This window comes from Adelges cooleyi, unplaced genomic scaffold, assembly GCF_023614345.1.
Source record: "Adelges cooleyi isolate 19-005CV unplaced genomic scaffold, UGA_ACOO_1.1 ACOO_flye_CR_arks_rails_tigmint_CR_PRNA_651, whole genome shotgun sequence".
NCBI classification, from domain to species: Eukaryota; Metazoa; Arthropoda; class Insecta; order Hemiptera; family Adelgidae; genus Adelges; species Adelges cooleyi.
Window position 1 is genome coordinate 8203584 of NW_026096352.1, and position 23839 is coordinate 8227422.

At 28.7% G+C, this 23839-nt stretch overlaps 2 protein-coding genes across 6 annotated transcripts in view; both read right to left on the reverse strand.

The window, feature by feature from the left end:
• Positions 1–16875, reverse strand: part of LOC126844162 (histone deacetylase 4) — a 64642-nt gene extending 47767 nt beyond the window's left edge. For 4 of the 5 annotated variants that reach the window (XM_050582070.1, XM_050582065.1, XM_050582068.1 and 1 more), the window contains exons 1-2: positions 15923–16875; positions 6467–6606 (exon numbers count right to left, since the gene is read on the reverse strand). In XM_050582070.1, coding sequence (XP_050438027.1) covers positions 6467–6506 — 40 coding nt within the window. In that variant the 5' untranslated portion in view covers positions 6507–6606; positions 15923–16875. Of the gene's footprint in view, positions 1–189; positions 210–6466; positions 6607–15922 lie in introns of those variants that run through there. The other variant, XM_050582069.1, reaches the window with a different exon arrangement.
• Positions 16876–18794: 1919 nt separating this feature from the next.
• On the reverse strand, positions 18795–22127 carry LOC126844163 (transmembrane protein 222). Its single transcript, XM_050582071.1, has 4 exons — positions 21861–22127; positions 21217–21427; positions 20541–20671; positions 18795–20469 (listed from the first exon to the last, which is right to left on the reverse strand). Exons 1-4 carry the CDS (start codon positions 21935–21937, stop codon positions 20388–20390), a joined length of 501 nt encoding a protein of 166 aa, XP_050438028.1. The 5' UTR covers positions 21938–22127; the 3' UTR covers positions 18795–20387.
• Between the last annotated feature and the right edge of the window lie 1712 nt (positions 22128–23839).

The window sequence follows — 23839 nt, forward strand, 5'->3', positions numbered from 1 at the left end:
TTACGTTTGAATGCCAAAAAATAACAAGAATTTACAATAAAATTATGTAATTGTTATTCGCATTTTATACGAACGATTATTAAATTAACAAAAATAATATATCAGTGTAACCTAATTTTTAAGTGATTTTCAAAAAATCACAATACGTGTACAAATTTATATATTTTTAATTTTAAAAAAATTATTTACCAATTAAATTTTAGTTATCTTACTGTGTAGTAGACGTTGGCGTGGGACTTAGCAATTCATATGCGCATCCGATAGATAATGACTTCCGAGAAATAACTATAAACTATGTCCGAATAAAAAAAATATATTGTTTTAACAAATTATATCGATGGATATTATTACTGCTGAACGTCGACTGTGCACTAGCGTGAAAGTATATAGATTACACGAGAACAAAATAATTGACGGCCAAAACAATTAGATGTTGAAACATACACTGAAGAGGAGTTAATCGTTTCGAATGTTCAATTGTAAACAAACGCTATTTATAGACCGTGTTACTAGAATATGCCTGAAGGGTAATTTTAACTTGAACCTGGAAACGGATACATACACACGCGCGACGCGTTACAAACTATAATCGTCCACACACGACGTATTCCCAATTGTTTTAAAAATAGAAACACAAATGATCGATACAAAAACGAAATTACTTTATTATAATTTAAGATTATTTTATAATGTTTCTTCTTGCGACTGTATAACATATTGTAACGTTACCGATATCGTTCAGCCGCGACCCATGCTTTATTTCGCGATGACATAATCCAAAGGTTTTGAGTAAATATATAATATTATATTGTTTTATGTACTTGACAAAACGAAAAAGTATCGATGAAACCCCGCACGCTCCGCTAGAGACACGTGTTATTGTCGATTACCTTGAGCAAGTTACCAAACAATTCTCAGAAACTTTTACATCCCTATCCGATTTCAAATTAGTTCATCCCCTGCGAAATCTAATACGATAGCCCAGCAAGCACACAAACACACTTAGATTTGACACGGGTTGCCCACGCAAAAGCACACATAATAATATTATTTATATTATATTAAAGTGAACACAATAACAACCGGCGTCTATGATAAAAAAATTAAACAACATAAATAAAACTCAACCCACAATACTATTGCATATAAAATAAAAATACACTAAAATGAAAAAACAAAAATCGTTAATCTTATTTTATAGGCAAACGATTAAAATTAAAATTTCAAAATATGGGAACGGGCTTTTCGGTAGCGACTAACGACTGTCCTTTCGGAATAAGAATAGGGACTGTTCTTCTGTTAAGAATTTGGAGTTTTGTTGAACGTTACACTCATACATTTAGCAAATTACTTCAGAAAAACAAAAAAAAAATCTTTCTTTAAATTTACCTCATCGTTATAGCAAATTCATTTGACCGGGCGCGTCTCGGATAGGCTGAAACGTCCCTCTTAACCGTCGGCGGTAGTGTCAACACTAAGAGTTTGTCTGCCCCAAACGGATAGTATTGAAATATGATTTCGTACAACACACTTTTTGGGCGGTTAAATAATTAAAATATTTTGTTTTAACCACCTACAACGACACGACTAATACATGTACTCGCGAACGCCAAAAATACAAACAACAACCGGCGATTATAGCGATACCGTAAATAAGCCGCTTTGGATTGAAAGTTTATTATAACATTTAAGTACCAAAGGCCATTTGCGAATGGAAACGCTCGAAGTCGGATTAAAAAAAAAAATGTTCATAAATCATACGATGGTGATGATGATAGGATAGTGATTGCGATGACTGTGTTGTCCGGGAAAAGAAGGCGGCGCCGCCGCACAGATACACACACCAAGTAACACCGCGTGGCGTACGCGACACAGAAATAGAATACGGCGGACAAGAACAACGTGATAAATTTATTATTGTAAAATTTGGGGTCAACACGACAACTTTATTTAAAGACCACCGACGCCGCCTGTGGTACGTTATACGCCTTATACATTGCGGGCATCCGTCGCAATATTATTTATATAAAATAGGTAATTTAGGGGCAAGTGTGAACGATAGAACTAGCTTTTATCGAAAACTTTTATTTGAATAACAACTTCATGTTTTTCAACTGTACTTAATGGGATCCTAGGGTCCACGTTTAAAATTTAGTAAAGAAATTGAGTAATGAGTAATGGGCGTTGATCTGCGTAACTAATGCACGCAGATAAGAATAATATACATTTCATTTGTCCTCCCGCTCCAAACTTGAATAACCTTAGTAATTATTCAAAATTTTTGAATAATTATTAAATTATTCAAAACTCGTTATCAACCAGTCAAAATGTTTAGCAAATTATTCTTACTTGAACATGTAATTTAAATATAAACGTCCTCATTTAAGATTCAAAAATTGATAGCGCTCTACAAAATGCTACATAAGTTAAATATTCGATAATTTTGTAATATTACATAATAACATAAATAAAAATGTTTTCAAAAAAATATTGCAATTACATTCCGATAAAGGAGTGTCTTACTTTAAAATAATTACCCAGTATAGTTTAGGCATACCTACATAATTCATTCTACATTTATTCGATAAAAGAATTGGGTTAAACGTTGTGAAATATAGAACAAAATTAAGGGAAATTGTTAGGGGGGGGATGTTAATTTTATTATGTAAGGCACATTCGAAAAAAATAAACTATTTTAGTAATTCTCTCGTGTAGGAAATATACTATTATTAAAATATAAATAACATGTTTTATGCAATTTTTAATTTAATTATTAAACTTAAATAAAACATTGTTTTTAAGCAATTTATTGCATAGAGTTGTTTTAACAATATTTTCCAAAGCTAATTTGAACTCCTCTATATTAACAAAAATGAAATATGTAAGTCGCAAGTAGGCCCAACTTGCGAATAACATAGTAACAAAGCACATTATATTTTAACGTGTTCCAAAAAAAAGCACACTTGGCTGTGAAACTACTATCCTTTGGCTAGTTGCTAACGCACAAATTAAATTTATTTCGAAAAAATCATTTTTTTAAGAGGATTAACTTGCTATTTTTAAATATAATGGATTTAGATTTAAAACTATCTTTACTTAGAAAAATTTTCCTTTAAATTGTATTCTAAAATTTAAATTGAGTGGTAATTAAGTACTATAACCGACCATCGAAATTATAATTTTTATTTAGAGTTGGATTTAAAATGAAAAAAAAAATAAATACTATAAAAGCACCACGCTAGCGGGTGTTCGTAATTTATTAATATTTCATTATTTGTTTTAAACAAATTTTGTGGATCGTCCACATTATTGTATGATAAGTAGACGATAAATAAGGTAATCTAACGGAAATTATAAATCACTTTAATATGATTAAAGAGAATGCTAATTACATAATATATTTTTTTTATTGAGCTAATGAGGTAAAACAAAAATAATTACAATTTATTCGTCCATTTTGCACATTTCTGAATTTGTGTTTACAAAGGCCTAATTTTGTTAAAAATAGTTACGCTGAAAATATAATAAAGACCCTCTCCTATGTAATATGTGTAGGGTTTATAGAGGTGCTAATTTTAAAACTGAAAGGGCTAAGCAACGTTTTCCAAGCTAACGTGTAGGCAGGCATTTTCTTAAGACTCGAATACATGTCATCAACAAAAACAAATCAGAAATCCATTTTAACTTTTTATCAAATGAAAACACACACTAATTATTCTCTCGAGTACATTATGTGAATCACGGATAAAAATAAAACCCAAAATGATTTGATAAAGAAACCAAAACAATAAATTATACAGGTGATAAAAATTAAGTTAAAATATGTTATAAATAATATCGCATGGGCCATCATACAATAACACAATAATTTACTCGAAAGTACCTTCGATATTAATGTATAATGATAAATATGGAAACCTATGGTAAAATAAACATAAATATATGTATATTTAACAATGACGTCTTTAAAAATAAATAATTACAACACTCTTAACAACTACAACGTAGTACGGCATTGTACAATAATTTATACTCATGGTAATGTTAATTTAAAGTATACATTATTTTCTATTGAATCAAATATTACGTTTCTTTATTTTATTATAAGGTTGCATACAAAGTATTCCATTTCCATACTACTATCTAACGTTCGATAATTATTATCGATATAAATCATTGCATTAAATTGATTTAGTTTTTAAATTTGTTAAAAGCTGTTATTCAAATCGAACACAAGATAATAAACTTTATAAATAGTCAAGTACACAACTTGACTCACTTCAATACCTTCGTGGGATGTTTTTAAAAATAACTCATAAACACTAAACATACGTAATATTTTTATGATTTACAAAAAAATACTGACCTATAGGCTTAAACCTGTTTTGAATAATATATTCTAAAAGTTATGAGTATTTAATAATATTAACATAAACGTGGGAGATAATGCAATGTATATTTTCCCTTCACACAACATTTTTACCACAACAACGTGAAATGAGTACTAAGTAGCTATAAAAGTTGTATAAATCAATAAAAATTACTTATTCATAACTGGTTAACGGCTGGCTCATTCTTATATAGTGGATAATGCATATATTAATTAGTTATTAAATTAAAATAAGTAAATAAAAAGTAGTATGAATACAGACAGTTTGCAATTAAATAACTAGTGCCTAGTAACTCTATATAATACTATGTTCGTGTTATACTATCTGTATACCCTACTTTGAGTATTATCACAAAATAAATAATTATGTATGCAATTGTATATTATATTATCAGTAGTATATACAACTATTATCGCATATTTAATAATAATTTACAAATCCATTATACCTTTAGCATAATGTACTGCCTATATCAATGTCCACTTTAGATAATATTGCCTGAATTATTTTCAAATTGAAAACATTGCTTATCTAACAGATGAGAACAGCTGTGGATAATAACTAAATTAATATTTTATTTACAATGACCAATAATTTAATGTAGGTAAAATTATCTAAATCCCACTTGAAACGACTGCTTTTATCTTTTTGACCATTGTTTAATTTGTATTATTTGACGCGTATACGATCGTTTTAACTATCCAGAGAGTCAGTGTCTTAGATAAAAAATAATAATTATCCTGTACCTAATCCATTCTTTAGTTTCTGACTTCCAACGTTTCTTTCTATACCGAACCAAACAAAATATAATGTACCAACGATAATACATCTATAAATAATTGATGAATAATTATAACGACCGAACCTTTAAATGTTTTAATTATATAGTGTAGTGAAGAGAAAAAACCGTCAACAACATATTCACTATCTATGTACGCGGTACCGCCTAATTAAATTTTTCAACAATTAATAGACCTTTAAATACCAAGTTGTTGGTGATCGCTAGTGATTAGTCCATTCAATTTAACACAATGTATGTTTCTCAAATAAAAATCCCAAAATAATAAATTAATAAAAGCTATGCCTACATAAAATAATTTTAAAACGTTAATTTATATAAGTCATCTTTATTTTAATCTACTTGGGAACACCATCAACAGAAAAACAATGATGTCACCACTTATTCAAAGAGCTCGATGAACCCACCTTTATTTTTAGTTGTTATTTTTCACGCATATATAGATAATATATTATATAGGTATAGATTATAAAACTGTTGTTACACAACAATCAAATTATGTGATTTTTTGACAAACAAACGCCAGAACACAATGCCAGCCGTTAAAAAACGTTTGTTTTTTTTTGTTTGAACGCACCAGTTGTACAATTTGCCCTACTAGATTAGTGTTTTGCCTGTTGCCTACCACATCAGTAAATAAATGTTCAGGCTTGCGGTACTATGGGAAACCAGTAAAATAAAACGGTTAGAAATTCGAGTAGGACAATAATGACACGATGTAAAAATATAATAAATACATTGTAAAAATTATAGTGTTCGCAAGTTCGACGTTTTGGATGGTACTTAAACATTAAAAGAATCTTGAAGGTAAAACCTCAGATACAGCTAAATTTTTAGAGTGGTCTCATAATTTTTTATAGCAACGTCGGTTGGTTTAGTATGTGTTTGTAAGCGGTTAGGGGGGGGGGGGAAGCACCAAATACAAATACAATCGACCTCCAGCCAACACAACAGACAATGCTACACGGCGAAATTCTTTAGGCGTCACAAACTCGGATCCGATTAGAACAATGTTTTTCTATCCATCACGCATAGATAGTTGATATTAAATTAAAATGTTATGTAAATGTCAAACCAATAATAAATTAAAAAAAATTTAAATGTTCATGAGCATGAAATAACTAATAATAATAATAATTCGAATTCCATTCTCCCATGAAAATCCTTAATTGGTCACTAAGCTCCTATTTATAATATTTTGTATTAGTAGGCCTGGATATGTGGAGAGCACATATAAGAATTAAGAATGACCGAAAGTAAATCAAATTCAACTGACCTGTTCTCTTGGCGTTGGGTTCTGAAGAATCAGCGGACATATTTGATAGGAAAATTTGGCCACGGCCTTCATAAAATAATTGTCACATCGACCACGGTGGTGCTTTCTCAGTGGTTAAGTACCGCGCTGTCCATTTTAATCTGAAACAGCATACATAATTATTTGTGTGTGATTAGTTATGATTTTTATTTTTGCTAGGGTATACAAATTATGCTATTCATTTATGTTATTAAAACTTAATTATTTATAACATTATTGTTACAATTATTACAACACAAAATTGTTGTTTTTGTTATACTATGATTTATGTGTTATAATGCCGAATGTATTATAATAATATTATATCACTTCAACAAGTCTGGAATTGAGAAGTCCACGCATGTCTACAAGTTCTATTGACCACAAAAAAAAAAACACATACCATCAAATTATATGTTAAAAGATATTATGTTCAAAATAGAGCGATCACTATATTCGCAACAATTTGTGAGAATTGTATAAAAACAAAATCATCAGCAAAATACTTTATTATTAGCATTTATAAATATAAAATTATAATTTACATTTAAAATGTAATAAAATGTACATAATAAACATAATATACAGTTGTAATTAATTACTAAGAAAATTAGTGCGTTAAATGAATTATCCTGTATATACATGCACGGGTTGTCAGATAACATCCTTGCAAAATGTATATACAATATAATTTATTATTTGACATACAATATGTATATCAAATTGTATTTCGATTATTAACAGAAAAACTAAAAGAGAACAAATTTCAAAAATCACTTTGAACTTACTAAAATAAACAAATAAATCTTAATAAATAAATGCTACAGAACTTTCAATGTCAAAAAAAAGTTCTTAATTAATTTGTAATAATAAAAATATGCCAAGAACAGATTATGTTAAATAAATACCTACAGTAATATTTTGATTTAAAGTGTTGCCTTAAAATCATATTATGCTGCAACTCATTGACTATTGTGTAATATATTTCTAAATAAAATATAATACATTTTATTTCACTCTAAAATAATGTTGTTAATTACTAAATAAACGATAAAATATTTTAACTATACATAGTACACAATAGTTTGTAATTTTTTTTTAAGCGGCATTTTGTATAGTGCTTATAATTTTAGCATCTTCCTCTTTACAATTTAAGTCATGAAACGAAAACGATTTTTGGAGATATTAATAGAAAATAACTACTGCACAACTAAGGAGTAGTAACGCAGTTGGTGGTGATGGAGGGGTGTGGGTCCAATTACTATTAATGCTCCCAGAACCCCAAAAATACATACAAGTAATAATCTGATAATATTATTTTTGTTTTGTATTACTATATACCTAGGGTTTTCTAATACGTTGAACCCCTTCCTCCCACAGATATTTTTTCGAAAATACAAAGTGAGTATTTGCTTTTGGACTTTGGTTTGTTTAAAAATTATTTAATCAATATTTTATTTATAACATAATTATTGATACATAACAAACATTGATTTGTATTGTTTTTGCCATCATCGATTCGGATTTGTTTACAGTTTATTTTTATACTACTTTAATCACAAAAACAAATTAAAATTAACAATACTCAACATAAAAAAATATATACATTTATAACATCTCAGACAATATTTAGACCAGTAAGAATTAATTTATGACAAAATGCATTGTTAGTATGTTCCAGTTATGATTTATTTGCATTGTTAGTCTATGACTGTATCTCTTGGGCCACACACTAACTATTGTCTAACAAGCAATCATAAGTATTAAAATAGGATTTATACTGTGTAAAAAACACCACTCCCAGAACATAAGTATGAACATTTAAAACACGGTTAACGGTTTACAAAAAATCATAACTTTGAATCTCACTTCCAAAAGATGTGAACTATTAGTAAACTATTTGTACTTTTTCCTAGACAAAGCTATTATTTAACTGTTGAAATAAATCCCTTGACACACGATAAAAGTAGTTTTTTTTTTTTAATGGTAAAATCAAACACACCCTCAATAGTTAATTAAAATGTTTCCAGCCGTGAAAAGTTCAAGGACACTGAACGTTAGGTTAAAAATACTTTTTTTTAATAATCACTATTGATCCGCGTGGAAGTTCGTCGTAAAATTATACAATATAGGTACCGAACACCGCGAGAACATATTATTATATATAATATATTCATTTATTTTGTCAAATTTAACGACAACAAAAATAACCGTCAATACCCATTTGTTGTATAGTATTTTAATTTTGTTTACATAATTTTTAAAATGTCATTAATAAGTAAATATTTTTAAACGCTTGGTACATTTTTTTACCTAAAGGTTTTTTCGTGGGAACCACCAAACGTACAACGACTTTTTAGCACACTATCGAATGGTTTTTTGGTTAACACAATATTGGGTTTAATATTAATAATAACAATAATTTATGGTTTTTTGTTTTTACACCAATATCATGTACAGCGGATCAATTAAACGAGAGACGCTCATTTAAACTCTTAAAATAAACTGTTTTTTTTTTCTTTTTGGAGACTATTTAGTTTGTGTTATTTTACAATATTAGACAACATCCAAATTTTTTCTTTTTAATTTTTTTAGAGCTCTATAATCTTTTAAACTAAATGGTTACGCATATATTTAGACTTTTTAAATAACGATTAATTTACTGAACATTTTGACTGGTCAAAAACCATTTTTGTACAATTACTTTTAAAGTTACTAAAGTTTAAAATTTAAGACAGGTGGTGGAATGCAGTTGAGTAATACGCAAATAAAAAGATAACTTGACTCCACCCTATCTCTCGTCCTAAATTTAAAACATTATTAGCTTTAAAAGTAATTATCTAAAATTATTTATAGACAAGTCAACATTTCCAGAAAAATATTCTTAATTTAAAAAGTTAGTTAAATATATACGTTATCAGTTAAGTTTCCAAAGTTGATAGAGCTCTAGAAAATACTAAAAAGGTAAATATTCAGTTATTCTATAATATTTTAGAATAACATAAATAAAAATGTTTTCAATAAGAAAAAATGGAAAATTCCAATTATTTTCTGAGAAAATGAAGGTGTTCCGATAATTGATCACCCGGTATTGGCTATGACTTATGACGGCAAATACAGTTGATAATAATTATATTATTTATTTTATATTGAACGATTTTTATCAAATATAAAACATGCCTATAACGCTTGGGTCATAAAACATAAATATTGGCAATTTATTTTAAATTCGCTTACTTATTTTTTTATGCGTGTGTACTTATAATAATATGCGTTGTCGGTTGTACCAACAGTTCAAATATACACAAAATACATGCACGTGTAACAGCTATTATTAATCAAAAGTCTAAAACAGTGTTTCGTTAGAGTGTTCGACCAACGGAGATATTATATAGAAGGAATGCGAGTGGTTCGAGGTAAACGTTATTTATAAGATCGCGACATTTCACAAACGGTTATCATACAATAGACGATTATATATATTATTTTATGATATACTTATCATGATATACCCAAGGCGGAAATTATGAGGTAACTGGCGGTTATATTTAGTATTAATGCAAGAAAAGTTCGCGTGGGCATTTTAAGATCATAAAGGTGACACAATGTTGGGGAAAAGAGTAAACACAAACAACACGACCAATAATGGCATTTAAGGTCTTTAAGCAACACAGGTGGTACGGGGAGCTGCTTTGACAATTTAATAATTGTATTCCTAAAGCGTTAATTTGTTGTTAACAACACAATAATCACGTAGTGACGGCGCGGCGCTAGCTTTTGGGTTACAATAGAGATAGATACACAAAATCGTCATCAGTAATACCTAAATGGTGTGACCCTTTTTCTAACATCAAAGCAGAACTGAATAGATGATATTTTTACAATATTTAAATTATTCTCGTGTCTAAGCTCACGGTAATTTTCAAACACTCGATCAATTTTTTTTTTTGTAAACCTGTCTACAGCTCAGATATCGAACACCAAAGCTTCTCTTTAAGACAAAAATTAAAAAAGTTCAACCTTTCCACTTCATAAACGAGAAAAGTTGACACATTGTTCAACTTTTAAATACGACATACTAGAACTTCCCATAACAGTACACATTTTTTTGATATAACAACTAAAAAATTAACAACCCAGCAATAAAGAATCCTAATTATTAAACAAATAAATTTACATTATATTTTAAGCTTCAACTTTAAAATTCCTACACTTAATAAATAGTAAATATAATTTCCTTTTAAAATATTTTTTTAAGATCTATGAATAAAAAAAATAATTTTTCTGAAAAAAAAGTAAAAACAATTTTAAAAAATAATCATATTTAATAATTGAACGCTTAAAAACATGACAATAGTTTTTAACATTTGTTCACTCACTTTAATAAATAATAAAATTAAAAGACCTGAAAGGTTTTCTCGGCTTAAATGAATTTCTGATTTAAGTATTAATCGAATTTGTTTTCCCTTAAAATATTTTGTACAAATTGACGTTTCCCAATTATCCGCGTTTGCTATAAATGCTATAGTTACGATTCCGAAATTCGTTATTCAATTTGGGCTAGTGTTCTAAGAACAGAGGGTCTTAACAATATATTTATAAATTATATAATAACGGAGTCCTTGGAAAATACCCCTATTGTCTTAAGTGCACTTGTCGTTCTAAATATAGAAATATTGCATAATTATACTATAATAATCTAAAATATTGCACGTGCACGCAAACGTTTTCTCAAACAAAATCGCGTTCAGTATAACTCTAAGAATACCAAAATTAGTTTAATTATTATTAGCATAGTTGCGAAGAACATGATTGTTTAACATTTCAATCTCGGAGTCGTGTATCATTAGTATTCCAGACGTTGTTCAAAACCCTTTAAATCACTCTATTTTTGGAATAAGCTTAAAACGGTCACAAAAAACCGGGTTAGGGTGCCTCGTGGGATTTTATTATAATCACGAGCGAAATCAACGACAAAAGGTAATTACTCGAAATTATGATGGACGTCTCCCATACAAAAGTAGAAAACCCATTTTATTGAAAATAGAAAAATTTACTCGGTGTAGCAGCTGTTTATTGTGTAAATTAAGGGCGCCCACTACCTATACTATCTTAAGTTATAATGAACGTGGTAGCAGTTATTACCCATCAATTTAGTAATTCGGAATTTTATTGTTGTCACGGTAATAACCTAATATTAATCGCTATCCAATTTCATATCTTAAAGATTATTTTCCCAAAAAATCAAGATTCGCCAAATTAATATTGTTTTTTTAACCTAAACACTTTTTTGAAAATCACAGTTTATATAAATGGGCCAAAGCCCAAAACCCCAAATACAAACAAACTTTAAGATCCCCCCCCCTCCGGAACTTCTTAAAACTTACACATAAAGTCTGTTACAGCGAAAAGAATGTTCTCAAACTTTTCAAAATGTTCTCAAAAAAATATTAGACTAATAATATTACTTAACCAATAAAAATATTCATAAGCAAAATTAGAGTATTCCTTTACAATGTGACATTATATCAACGAAAACTATCATGACTTACTCTCAACTTTTATTAAAAACGAAGAATAAAGTTTATTGGATACATTGAGATGGTGCTTAAATTGAGATAAATGAAGCAGAAATATGCAAATAATTGTATTTTAAAACTCAAATTCCAAACGTAACAATATTATATAATAGTTTTAATTTTTATCAAATCTCTCATCAAGTAACCATTTTTCTTTACTAACATTGACAATACTTTTTAAAACAAGTATTTACAAGTTCTTTTCAAACTTTTTCAAACAAATTAAATACTTACCCCTCCCTCTTATCAGATGGAAGTCTAAACTTTTTTTGATAACGTATATAATCATACTTTAACTAGTTGATATATTTTTTAACATTTTTTTTACTTAGAGCTGTCATGATTTTAGAAGTTAGTAAAAAAGAAAAACTTTGAAAGTACATAAATGAAAAACATGATTAGTGATTAGATAACAAATATAATAGTTTTAGCTTATGTATTAAATTTAATGAAAACTAAACAAGTTCGTAAACAACACACCCACTGATTAATGCTGTATTTTTTGGCAACTAAAAATATGAAGGGCACAGGGGAAAAACGGTAGTAGTCACATTATGAAAATTTTTTTTTTCAAATAGTTTTTTTCAATTTATGCCATAAATTTTTTTTATTTATGTCAATATATTGTTTAAATAAATACATTTTTTGTACTTATGTAAAAGGGAGAGGAATTCACGAACTTTGTTTTAGCTATACTCTAAAATTTTCATAATGTGACTACTACTGTTTTTTCCCTGTACCCTTCATATAACATAGTATTTATTTTAATTCTTAATGGTGTTAAATGAAATTTCTCATTTGTCATGCCATAGTTGTTTTAAGACAATTTTATTTATGTACATTTGAACACAAAATGTTAAGGCCCCTGTAGACGATCAAATTGTTTGTCAAATTAATTGTTAGTATGCAGACTTGTTTGTCGCGTTTATCAAACAATGTAAGTGTTTGATGGAAATCTGGATTAACGGCAAATTGACACGAACGCCACGCCACGGCAAGAAGAAAACCCAAACTTCGAGCAAGTTTGACAAATTTGTTTGATCGTTTGAGCTTTTGTTTGAAAAAAACGTGAAGTTTGACCAACAAAATTGTCAAACAAATTTGATTGTCTACAGGGAACTTTAGAATTTTCAATAAAAACTTAAGTTAATAAAGTGAATTCTAAAATAACATACATCATGATAAGAATCATAACGATACCCAATTTATGATATTAATGTTATATATGACACTATCCCAGATATCTTGAGTAAAATAAAACTTTATTATATTTCACTTAAATGCATACATTTTTGGGTGATTTACTTAAAAATGGACACTTTACTAATTTCTTTACAAATAAAAAAAAATGTGACATATTTTATTTTTGCTGAAAGATTGTTTAGATTATTGTCATAAATTTCTATGCAACACAAATATTACATTAAAATTAGGGAAATTAAAATCGGCCAGAAATTAAAATGTTCTGTAGTGCAGTGCCCCCAATGAGAGTAGAAATTGAAATACTTTTCATAAAATCGGTTTTAACCCAAAAAAATAGTATTAATAACATTTAACATTACTAAACACAAACCAATTAAAATTTAAAAACCAACCCAAGCATTTCTGATAATACTGTCTGTTCTATGAACTTGAAGAGGTTTAAATTTAGTTTCCAAAACCAATTTCAATTTCTATTGTTTCTTAATTGGTTTACTAATCCTGTTTAAAACATGATATCGGTTTAGATTACTGGTTTTCAAGTGTTATTTTTTTAATATATATATATATATATATATATATTTTTTTAGTATATAAATTGAGATCCAACAATATTTTAAACAAAATCACCAATTTTTATCTTGTTTATTACCTAGCTAATAGAGCAGTATGGCAGATATTTTAAAGGCTTTCTGTCTTTATTTTATTTAGTTCAAATTTGGCATTGGGGCATTTGTCACAAATTAGATATAACTATATGAAAATAAAATGTTCACTTTAAAAACAAAAATTTGCTACCATCCCAATATACATTGGTCCTTAAAACATAATTATTTTAGAAATATTTACACAATAAAATATTTTGTACATCACATAATAGTATATAAGTATACATAAATTATAGTTATTTATTAAGTAGGTATATTATAAAAATATAATAAAACAAAATATTATTTAGTATTAAAACTTAGACAAATATAAATTTTAGTTCTTACTTTAGTTTATTAGAAAAAAACTTGAGTGATTGAAAAAATAATAATCAACATACTGACATAATAATACACCAGTTATTCTATATATGCACTGTACACACTTCATACATGTATTGTTATATATTAAGAAAAGCTAGTTAAGACAACTTTTGGCAAAAAATAATGTAGTAAAGATAAAATTAGTAATGAAAACATTCAAAACTTGTTATTATAAGACATGTTAACATTATGGTTTGACACACTACCCTTCTTTTATTAATATTCAGTTTTCTTCAATACTTTAAAACAGGCGTAAACTTTTATGTACTTTGTTGCTGTTTAAATGATGACTTAGAAGTTATGGTAAATACCTGCAAATTTCAAAATGGATTTTCATAGACTAAGTATATTTATAGAAATCAAGTTGGTTGTGTTTTGTAATAATATGTACGTAGTAATAAATAATAATAAGTGTTTGCTATCGAGTCATTTATAAAATGTGTTTACCCACAAAGAAAATAACAAGACTCAATTGAAGATTTCCATAATATATAACATATAACTAGGTTTATTATTTTTTCTATTTCAATGCAACTATTATTATTAATCATTAATCAATTATTAATATATATTATGAAGCTCTACTAATTTCTGTAGGTCTGACTATTAATAGTCAAACACAAGCTGAAATAAAAATATATGATCTATAGACAACAATAGTTTAATTTGATATTATTCAAAGGTGCCAGCACCTGTATAAAAGAAAACATGTCAAAAAGTTCGCTAGATGGTTTGTGTAGGTAAACATTCTATTTATATTTTTATGAAAAGTACAAAAAGCACTGTTGGTATTACTTTTTTTATAATATGAACAATAATGAGACTTTAGAAAAAACTAAAAAATATTTATAATGAAATATCAAGTGCTTTTTCTTAATAATTATTAGTTTGTAAATAATTGTTACTAAAACGACTATAAAAAGATGTGATATAATAAACTTGTCTAAAAATTTCTTAGTATTAATCTAACAAAAGTACACAAGCCAATCAAAATATTAATTATACTTTGTAATGAATAAATAAAGTTGCGAATAAACAGAGGATTGTATAATGAATATAGAATATCATCGTAACATACCCTGTGTAAAGCATGAAGTATATTATTATATCAATCAACAGGTCTCCAATATATTGTTATAAAAGAAACCTGATGAGTGAAGTAAACAAGTAAGGTTTTATTGACATTTTCTTAGGAAATACATAACAAAACCAAAACAAATGTGCATGTTATTTCTTTATATAAACGTAAAGACAAACAAAATATTGTGAATATTAGAAAAAAACTTTGTCAACATGTAGGCAAAACGAACAAGACAAGAAAAATTTGAAGGCTCCAAATTTCTAATTGTAAAAGTATCATATTGAAAAAGAAAACTCCCGAGAAAATACATTTTTGGAGATCATGTTGGTATTTTATTGTTCGGTTGAGTAAGCGCTGCCAATAAGATGTATAAGCCTAAACGTATAAGGCTTTCTACTGTAACTGTATGGATTCACTTGGAGCTTTTTACACAGTATACAAGTTCAAGGTTAAAACCGAAAATAATAGTTTAACTGGTATCTACACTACTAGTTTCTATTGTTCGGTTGAATTACAACTAAGAATAACACTAGATAAAGGTACATACCTGCTGTTACAAACGTGCCCAAGCCACTAAGTCGACGATAAAAGCATAATATTGAATATTCTCCCTTTGCGCAGGGTAGGCAGTGTTATCACTAGGATTTGTCACCGTCCGTCGTCCGAACACGGGTACTTTATTTGAATTTTATGGATGGAAAGACAAGTATAAAAAAATCGTTTGGTTTAAAAATGTCTATTGTGTTGACAATGTGCAAGTTTTAAAAATATTTAACATTAAACGCGCACACATAGTATACACACAAACACGGCCGTATCAATGGAACCGCTCGTAATCACTACACAAATACAGCATTGTATATATTATTATTCATTACATTATGTTGTGTGTCTGTGTGTTTTTTATCCACACACACACACACACACACACACACATTCACACACAGTGTTGCGGCGGCGAATAACCAGTTTCCCTGAAACTTTGGACACGACGGATAAAAATAATAATATACTCATATACAATGTATACAACACTCGCGGCAAGCAGGTATGGGTGGTGGTAGAGCTCAAAAAAAAAAAAAAACCGATGTGTATATGTAGAAAATAATAATTATGTATGGTTAACGGCCAACTCCGGTAGAAAAAAAAATATATCGTCTACGAAATTATTATTAACGTTAATAGTGATTCTTTAATATAATAATAATAAGTGTTATTATTACACACGGACGATGTGCAGCGAACGCGACGCGGCGCAAGAGACGATAAAAACAAATAAAACAGACGGCGGAATTTAAAAATGCACACGACCGACACCGGCACGGCGGTAGGTATATCGTATCTTTTTGTTATTATTTTTGGCGTTTTTTAGAAAGAAAAAAAATGTTTTAACAAGTTTTTTGTTTTATTTTTGTCGTAGACACTTTACCAAATATCCCGACCAACGTACATCCAAACTGATATCTGTACGTCGGCCCACTGGCTGCGGCCTGCGCGCGTGTGACGGTCGACGGAACGCCTCGCCGCCGGCACATGACGACAGTCGCGGGCCAAGATAAAGCCCGACTTGAAACGATATGGCCGGGAACAGGTGGACGGCCGGAAACGAAATGTCACGGAAGAGCGGGTGTGCGGGGTGAATCGGTCCATGCCGATTCCGAGCGCCATCTATTAGCCTGCTATTGACACTCGCGCGTACTGCGATCTGATTGGCTTATAGTGTACAGATTTATTGTCCGGTTGTAGATGGCGCTTGAAAACGACCCGCACCAATTTACTCTGCCGTGCCATTCATCGGAAACACTATGGTTCCGGAGATAAGCGTACTGCGATGCGGCTGCCGTTAGTGACGCGGGGGCGCGTGCGCCTGCCTTATCACTACAACACACCCTCCGGTTATCACGATACACGGTCGCTTGTTATCAAAGAAGTCGGGTCGTAGGTACGTTTTGACTATGTTAATACTTTATAAATAAAAAAAATACTTATAATTTTTATTAAGTATTATTATATAGGTAATACACTGTACACACTGCATCGACAGGAAGAGCAGCAGCTTTTTCGAAAATTCCTGCCGAGCTATCCTCGTTTGCTTCACGGGTCACACGCTAGTGACCTGTATAATATAAAATTATACACTTTAACTTACCGTTCATTTCACATTTACAGCTATTCCGCAATCGCACTAGTATCAAAACAATACTGCACCTCTTACGCCACCAGAGTACCGAACCACAACCGGTCAATAAACAAACATACTTCACTAGTCGTCCAATAGTTTAAGTCGATTCAGCCGAAAAGGAAATTAACTTTCGCTTACGTACCATTCGGTGAGCATTACCGGTTAGGATGGACTTGACGTATATTGGGGTATATTATAGATCCACATAATGTCTTGTAATTTATTACACTATATGATTTTAATGTAAAATTAAGTACCATAAATCGTTATAGTTAATTAAATAAAATGTGTATAAATAATTTACCTACCCCTACTTATGTTATTTTATAGTTAGCTGTATAGACCCAACTAATTAACTTACATAATTGATAAATGCATGGCAATACATTTCATTTGAATGTATTGCCAAATTTATCACGAAGTTGATAATTTCATGATTTTCAGATCATGGCATCTTGGCTGTTTGGGATTTCAAAACTAAAATCTGAAAATGTTGAGCCTACCGAGCCTCAAGATCCTCAACCGGCAGTAACAATTCCTCAATCAAATCCGAAATCTGTACCAAACCAAACTCCATGGCCCCAGTTACCATACATGTTAAAATCAAACGATATCCCGCAACATGAACTCAAAGGGGTCGAGGAGACTACTGACGAGATGAAATTAACCAGTATGCTTGATAGCGTTCCTTTTGTTTTGTCTAAAGAAATAAATGCAGGCACAAATGATATTAATTATAATTTGGAAAATACTCGAAAGTGTTTGTCGTCTGTTAAAGAATTTCTAGAATCAGATGTATACAATTATGACTTTTCTAATGATAGAAGACTGGTAAGTGATCTCACACTGTATGTTGCCTAAAGCAAAACAAAAATCTAGTCTACACGTTTATTACATTCATCAATTATGTAAATAGAACATACAATTTGTATAAACATTTTATAATAAATATTTCAATTATATTAATGAAACTTGATTTGTTTATCAAAACACTATACTATCCACTATACTTTCTTATAAAATTACTAAACTAGTGGAAAAATATGTTTCTAGCATACAAAGATGACAAAAAACAATGGTGATGAACCAAATGGTTTTATAAAAGTTCCGCAAAAAAACGATATTCAATGGTTGCATCGTATTTGTTTTAATATATTTCACAAAGACAAGGAGAAATAGTGAAATATGTAATTACTACATTTAATTATTGAATTAATGGGTATAACATTTTTTACAAAATTACTATTCTTACATTTTATTATTTAAATTCAAAAAAAAGCACACAAACAAATAAGTTAGCACATTATTTTAACCACACTATTGATAAGTTCTATTTTGTGTTTATTTATTAATTAATGTATAGAAATTACTGTAACTATATTATTTTTATACAATACTTTGCTTATTAAATAGTTGTCCAAAGAATTTTAAAGACATTACATTTATTCAAATATATATTTTTTTAATTAAAATGTATGTACATTAAAAAAAAGTGAATTCTTCTGACGTCTTGAGAGTTGTTGTTGAGGAATGAAATTTATACTTAAACAAATATTAATATAATAATTCTTAAATAGTATACACTAGAGATGATGTAAAATATGTCGATAAAATAAAACCTCTTAATGATTATAGAATTTTGTTTTATACATAATAATGACAGGGTTGTTTTCAAAATAATTACATTATTAAAGTGGATAGTCACTTGCCTCTAAAGAAATGAGATGATTTCCCTATGCTGATTGGATTTCTTTCAGTTGGTAAGACCGTTCTGTCCATTATTGGATTCTTTCTATTGTAATTTCTGTTAGCTCGTTAACAACTCAACTGTGATGTTGCCCATCACTCATGCATTGCAGAGTAATCATCTCTTTTTTTAGTAGAGGACATAAAAGCATTTATACATTAATAGTGAGCCCTGAAATTGTGTTACCCCCACAGATTTAAGCAAACTTAATCAATGGATAATTATAAATCACCAAAAATACCTTAGTAAATTATAAAACTAAAATTAAAATGTGAACTTTTTTTTAGAATAATTGTTTCAAATGGTGGTTTTAAAGTTTTGCCATACAAAGTAATATTATGATAAAATAAATAATACTTTTACATGCATTCGTGTTATGCTTTTGCTAAATAAAAATGTAATGTATTAATATTAATTATACAAGCTTAAGAACTAATTTAAAAGTACATGTAATAAGTGCTTTGGCCTTAAAAAAATCATACGCAATAAGTTGTAGATTTAAAATTACTTTAAAATAAAAATAGTATACAAAATCAAATATATTATGTAATAAGTAATTACACAAATCAAAAAATTGCCAAATATTTTCTTTTATTATTGGATTGACCCAACCAGTATTTATAAATAGGTTGCAGTAACTTTGAAATGGGTTTGAAACGACCTCTAACTAATGACAACATAGATAAATCCGAAAATTATCAAACAAATAGATCAATCCATGAGGGTTTTAACATATTCATCAAATATGGTCTATTTTAAATTGATGAATTGATTTTTAATACTACTAGACAATTGGTAAGTCTTAAATTTGGTAAACACAACTTAAAATGTATTTGTAATGCACCCTGTTTTTGTTTAATGAGAAGTATGGGCACTTTTAGATTCATTATATAATAGTATTACAATAAATAGCTACTGCAACAAACAAACTAGTAAAAAACTTTCTTCTAATTTACACAAATTGTTGTATAGGCAATTACTTAGATACACATTATTAGTAACTTAATAATAATTCTTTTTTTACATTCAATAAGTATTTAATATATAGTAATATCCATTGAATTACCAATATTTGGCAGCTTGTTAATTATAAAACAGACAAAGTGCCAAAAATAAGGACAAAAATGCAATGAAAGGTCCCCATGTTTTCAACCATGCATTAAAACTGAAAAACAAATTTATTTGGTTGTATTGAGTTATTTGAATAAAATAAAATACATTGTTATTTATATTTACCTCACATATTTTCCAAATAGAAACGTATACAAAGCTAACTTGAACATATTCCAGTTTTTACTTTTACCATAGGTTACAAGTGATAATGCCATACCAACATGTGAATGACAATTGTCACAAAATAAATTATGCTAAAAAATAAAATAAAAAGTTAATATTACCATTTAGTGCAACTGAAACTAATACAATTTTTGGTATATTGATGCTCCAGTTTTAATTTGCGATAGCTAGAAATTGTTTAAACAAATTTTATCAACCATAAGTTATTTCTAATTTTTGGGCAATTTCATACGATTATTCCAAAATAAATGTCCTCAACTCGATTTTAAAATATTAATTTTTATTTAAAAATAATGATTGAACAATATTTAAATTTGTATAAAGAATAATTTTTAGGTTTTACAATTTGGATTAGTGTGGTTTTAAACGGAAGGTCGATATGTGCTATGTATTTAAGACTATAAATTAAGTCATATTGTGATTATTGAAGATAAGTGATAAAGTAGTAGGTGAAGATTAGTATTTCAAATCTGTAGTGAAATATAATGGTGACTTGGAGGTGTAGGCGAATTAAAAATTATAATTTACAGTAATTAATAATTATAAGTAATTGTATACATAATTTATATAACATAGTAATTTTAATTAGAATACAATGAAAAAAATATCAAATTACCATTCTGTTGAAATATTCTATTGATGCTTCATTAATAGCTTTATCCCAAGCCTTGGCTCCACCAGAAATAGATGTTACGTCTAATTGCCAATATTTAGTGGGTGGTCCAAAAGCCATATCATCCTCGGCAACATAAAATGATCCAGAAAAGTCACGTATAACACCAGTGGATGTACAAACTCCCATGTGACCAATAAGTGGAAAGATCCAACTAAAATAAATGTTTTAATAATCATTATGAGTTAAAAAATAAATATACTATAATCTATTCCACGATTGCACATTTTTGTGCAAAAACTAAAATACATTGGCTACATAGTGTTTGCGCTAATGCAGATGGAACCTCTGATTGTACCTTTGATTGTTATACAACTGTCTATCTTCATAAAATAGGTTATAGTTGTAGTAGAATCTCGGACTAGCAATATAATCTTTTTTTATAATGAACCTTGACAAAAATCTTAGGTAAAATGTATAGTAATTAGTTGTTAATGCTGCTTAAATAATTTTTAATTATATTCAACTTAGATAAAGAAAGTATAATATTATAAGAAAATATATCCTAAATCATTTAAGTGTGTTTTATGAAAATATAATCAATAAGATATTATAAATGTTTTATTGAATTCTTACGTCACTCTTACCTAATAAACGGTATTGGTGTCCATACCACACAGAATGGGAATCTACGGTTTTCTATATCAACACTAGTTTCAGCCATAAATTCTAATTAGTTTGACAATTTTTAAAAAACCTAGAATAATTAAAATTATTTTACTAATTATAACAAGTCTTGATTGGCAATTTTTTTATAATAATAAAATTTAATATTATAAAAATTTTTGAGACGCTTAAAATAAAAAATTAATAAGTTAAAAAATTAATGAATAATAAGTGGAAAAAAAATAAATTATGAACCAGTTATATAGTATACTTTAGTCATGTAAAGTGTAAACAAAATCAAAACTGTTATCACTGTTTCTTATCACATTAGCATATCTCAATTCTTCTCACAGATATACTTATTGGCTATTATATTATTATAATAATTTTAAAATTAATTTATATAATTTATTATACAGATTATTATATATATATATATCTGTGATTCTTACTGATATTTTTACTGTTAATAATAACTCAATATAGTCTATGATTATACCGTGGTAAATTTGGTTAGTAATATTGCAGATAAAATAAAAGTCGATTATTAATAAAATCTTTAGATGATAGGGGGGGGGGGAAATAAGAATACAAACAAAATATTTATTTGGAATAATTTATTGTTAAACAAGAAAAACAAAAATATATTTTATTAGTATAATAATAAAAAAACACGATATAGTTGTAAGTACAGCTGTATCTACAGACGTGGTCGTAAGTAATAAAAAAAAAATAAACTTTTGTCGTGGTCGAGTTGAAGAAACCAGGGAGAGGAGCGGAAAGCACTTGGTATCAGCCGCCCGACCGATGAACTTTACCTTTAGGCCACAACAAGATAGCTGGGGCAATATTCCTGCGCGGTATTAATTTTTAGGCGCAACTAGGGGGGTGCTAGGGGGACTTGGGCACCTCCAAACTCAAAATTAGCACCCTCAATCCTTGATTTGTACGCATAAACTTTTAATAATGTATATACTTTGTTCAAAGATATTAAACATACATAATATATTGTAATATTAGTTTATAATCTATGGTTCAAATTTGTAATTTTTAAATATTGTTGTTTTCAAACATTTTATTTTATATTTAATGGTATGAAGATAAGAATTATTTTTAGTCTGGTATATATATAATTTTAGCACCCTTAAAAAGTAGGTCTAGTTTTGCTTACAGGTATTATTCAGGCTTCAGCAATCATACCTGTATATTTTAGTCATGTACTTACCTACCTTTTTTTCCTTTTTATTTTTTCCTAAATTTTAAAGCTCATCATACTTGTTATTTTTTTCCAAGGGCACCCACAGGAAACGACAGGGGGGGACAACTCTCCCCTATCTTCTCTGCAAGTCATAAAAACGTACGTCGAATATCGCAAATTTGTAAAATCTATTACAAAATCATAGGAATCCCCCCCCCCTCCCTGAATTTTCCCCTACGGGCGCCCTTGTCTACTGTTATCGACATTCTTTAAAATGTTGTTGCTCTTTCGAAACGACTACTTAACCACATTTATGTTACATTCGCACTCGTTTCTCTATAACCCATAATAATTTTGTCTTGTCTGCTAGCTAAACAATTTTCCGCTACATATTTTATTTCTTTTCTATTTCAACCAACCACCATTTCCTTATCCTTACGCCACAAGACATTCATGTTTCGTATTGTATTAATTAGAACGTATTATAATATTAGTATATTTATTTATAGGGAACTAAAATGCGAGTATACCCGCATTAATAAATTTAAAAAATTGTTTCGTTGTCACGTAAATACAGTAAATATTGATTTTGTATCCGTAACGTCGGTAAATATGCTCATTTCTACGGTATAGAATCCATAAACAGACGTACACTAATATATCCACTAAACACATTATATATACATGTAATTAAAGGTAATTGTTTGCAAGTAAAATATTAAGAAGAAAAATAACCTGGGTGAGAGACCATTGAAAGCTGCC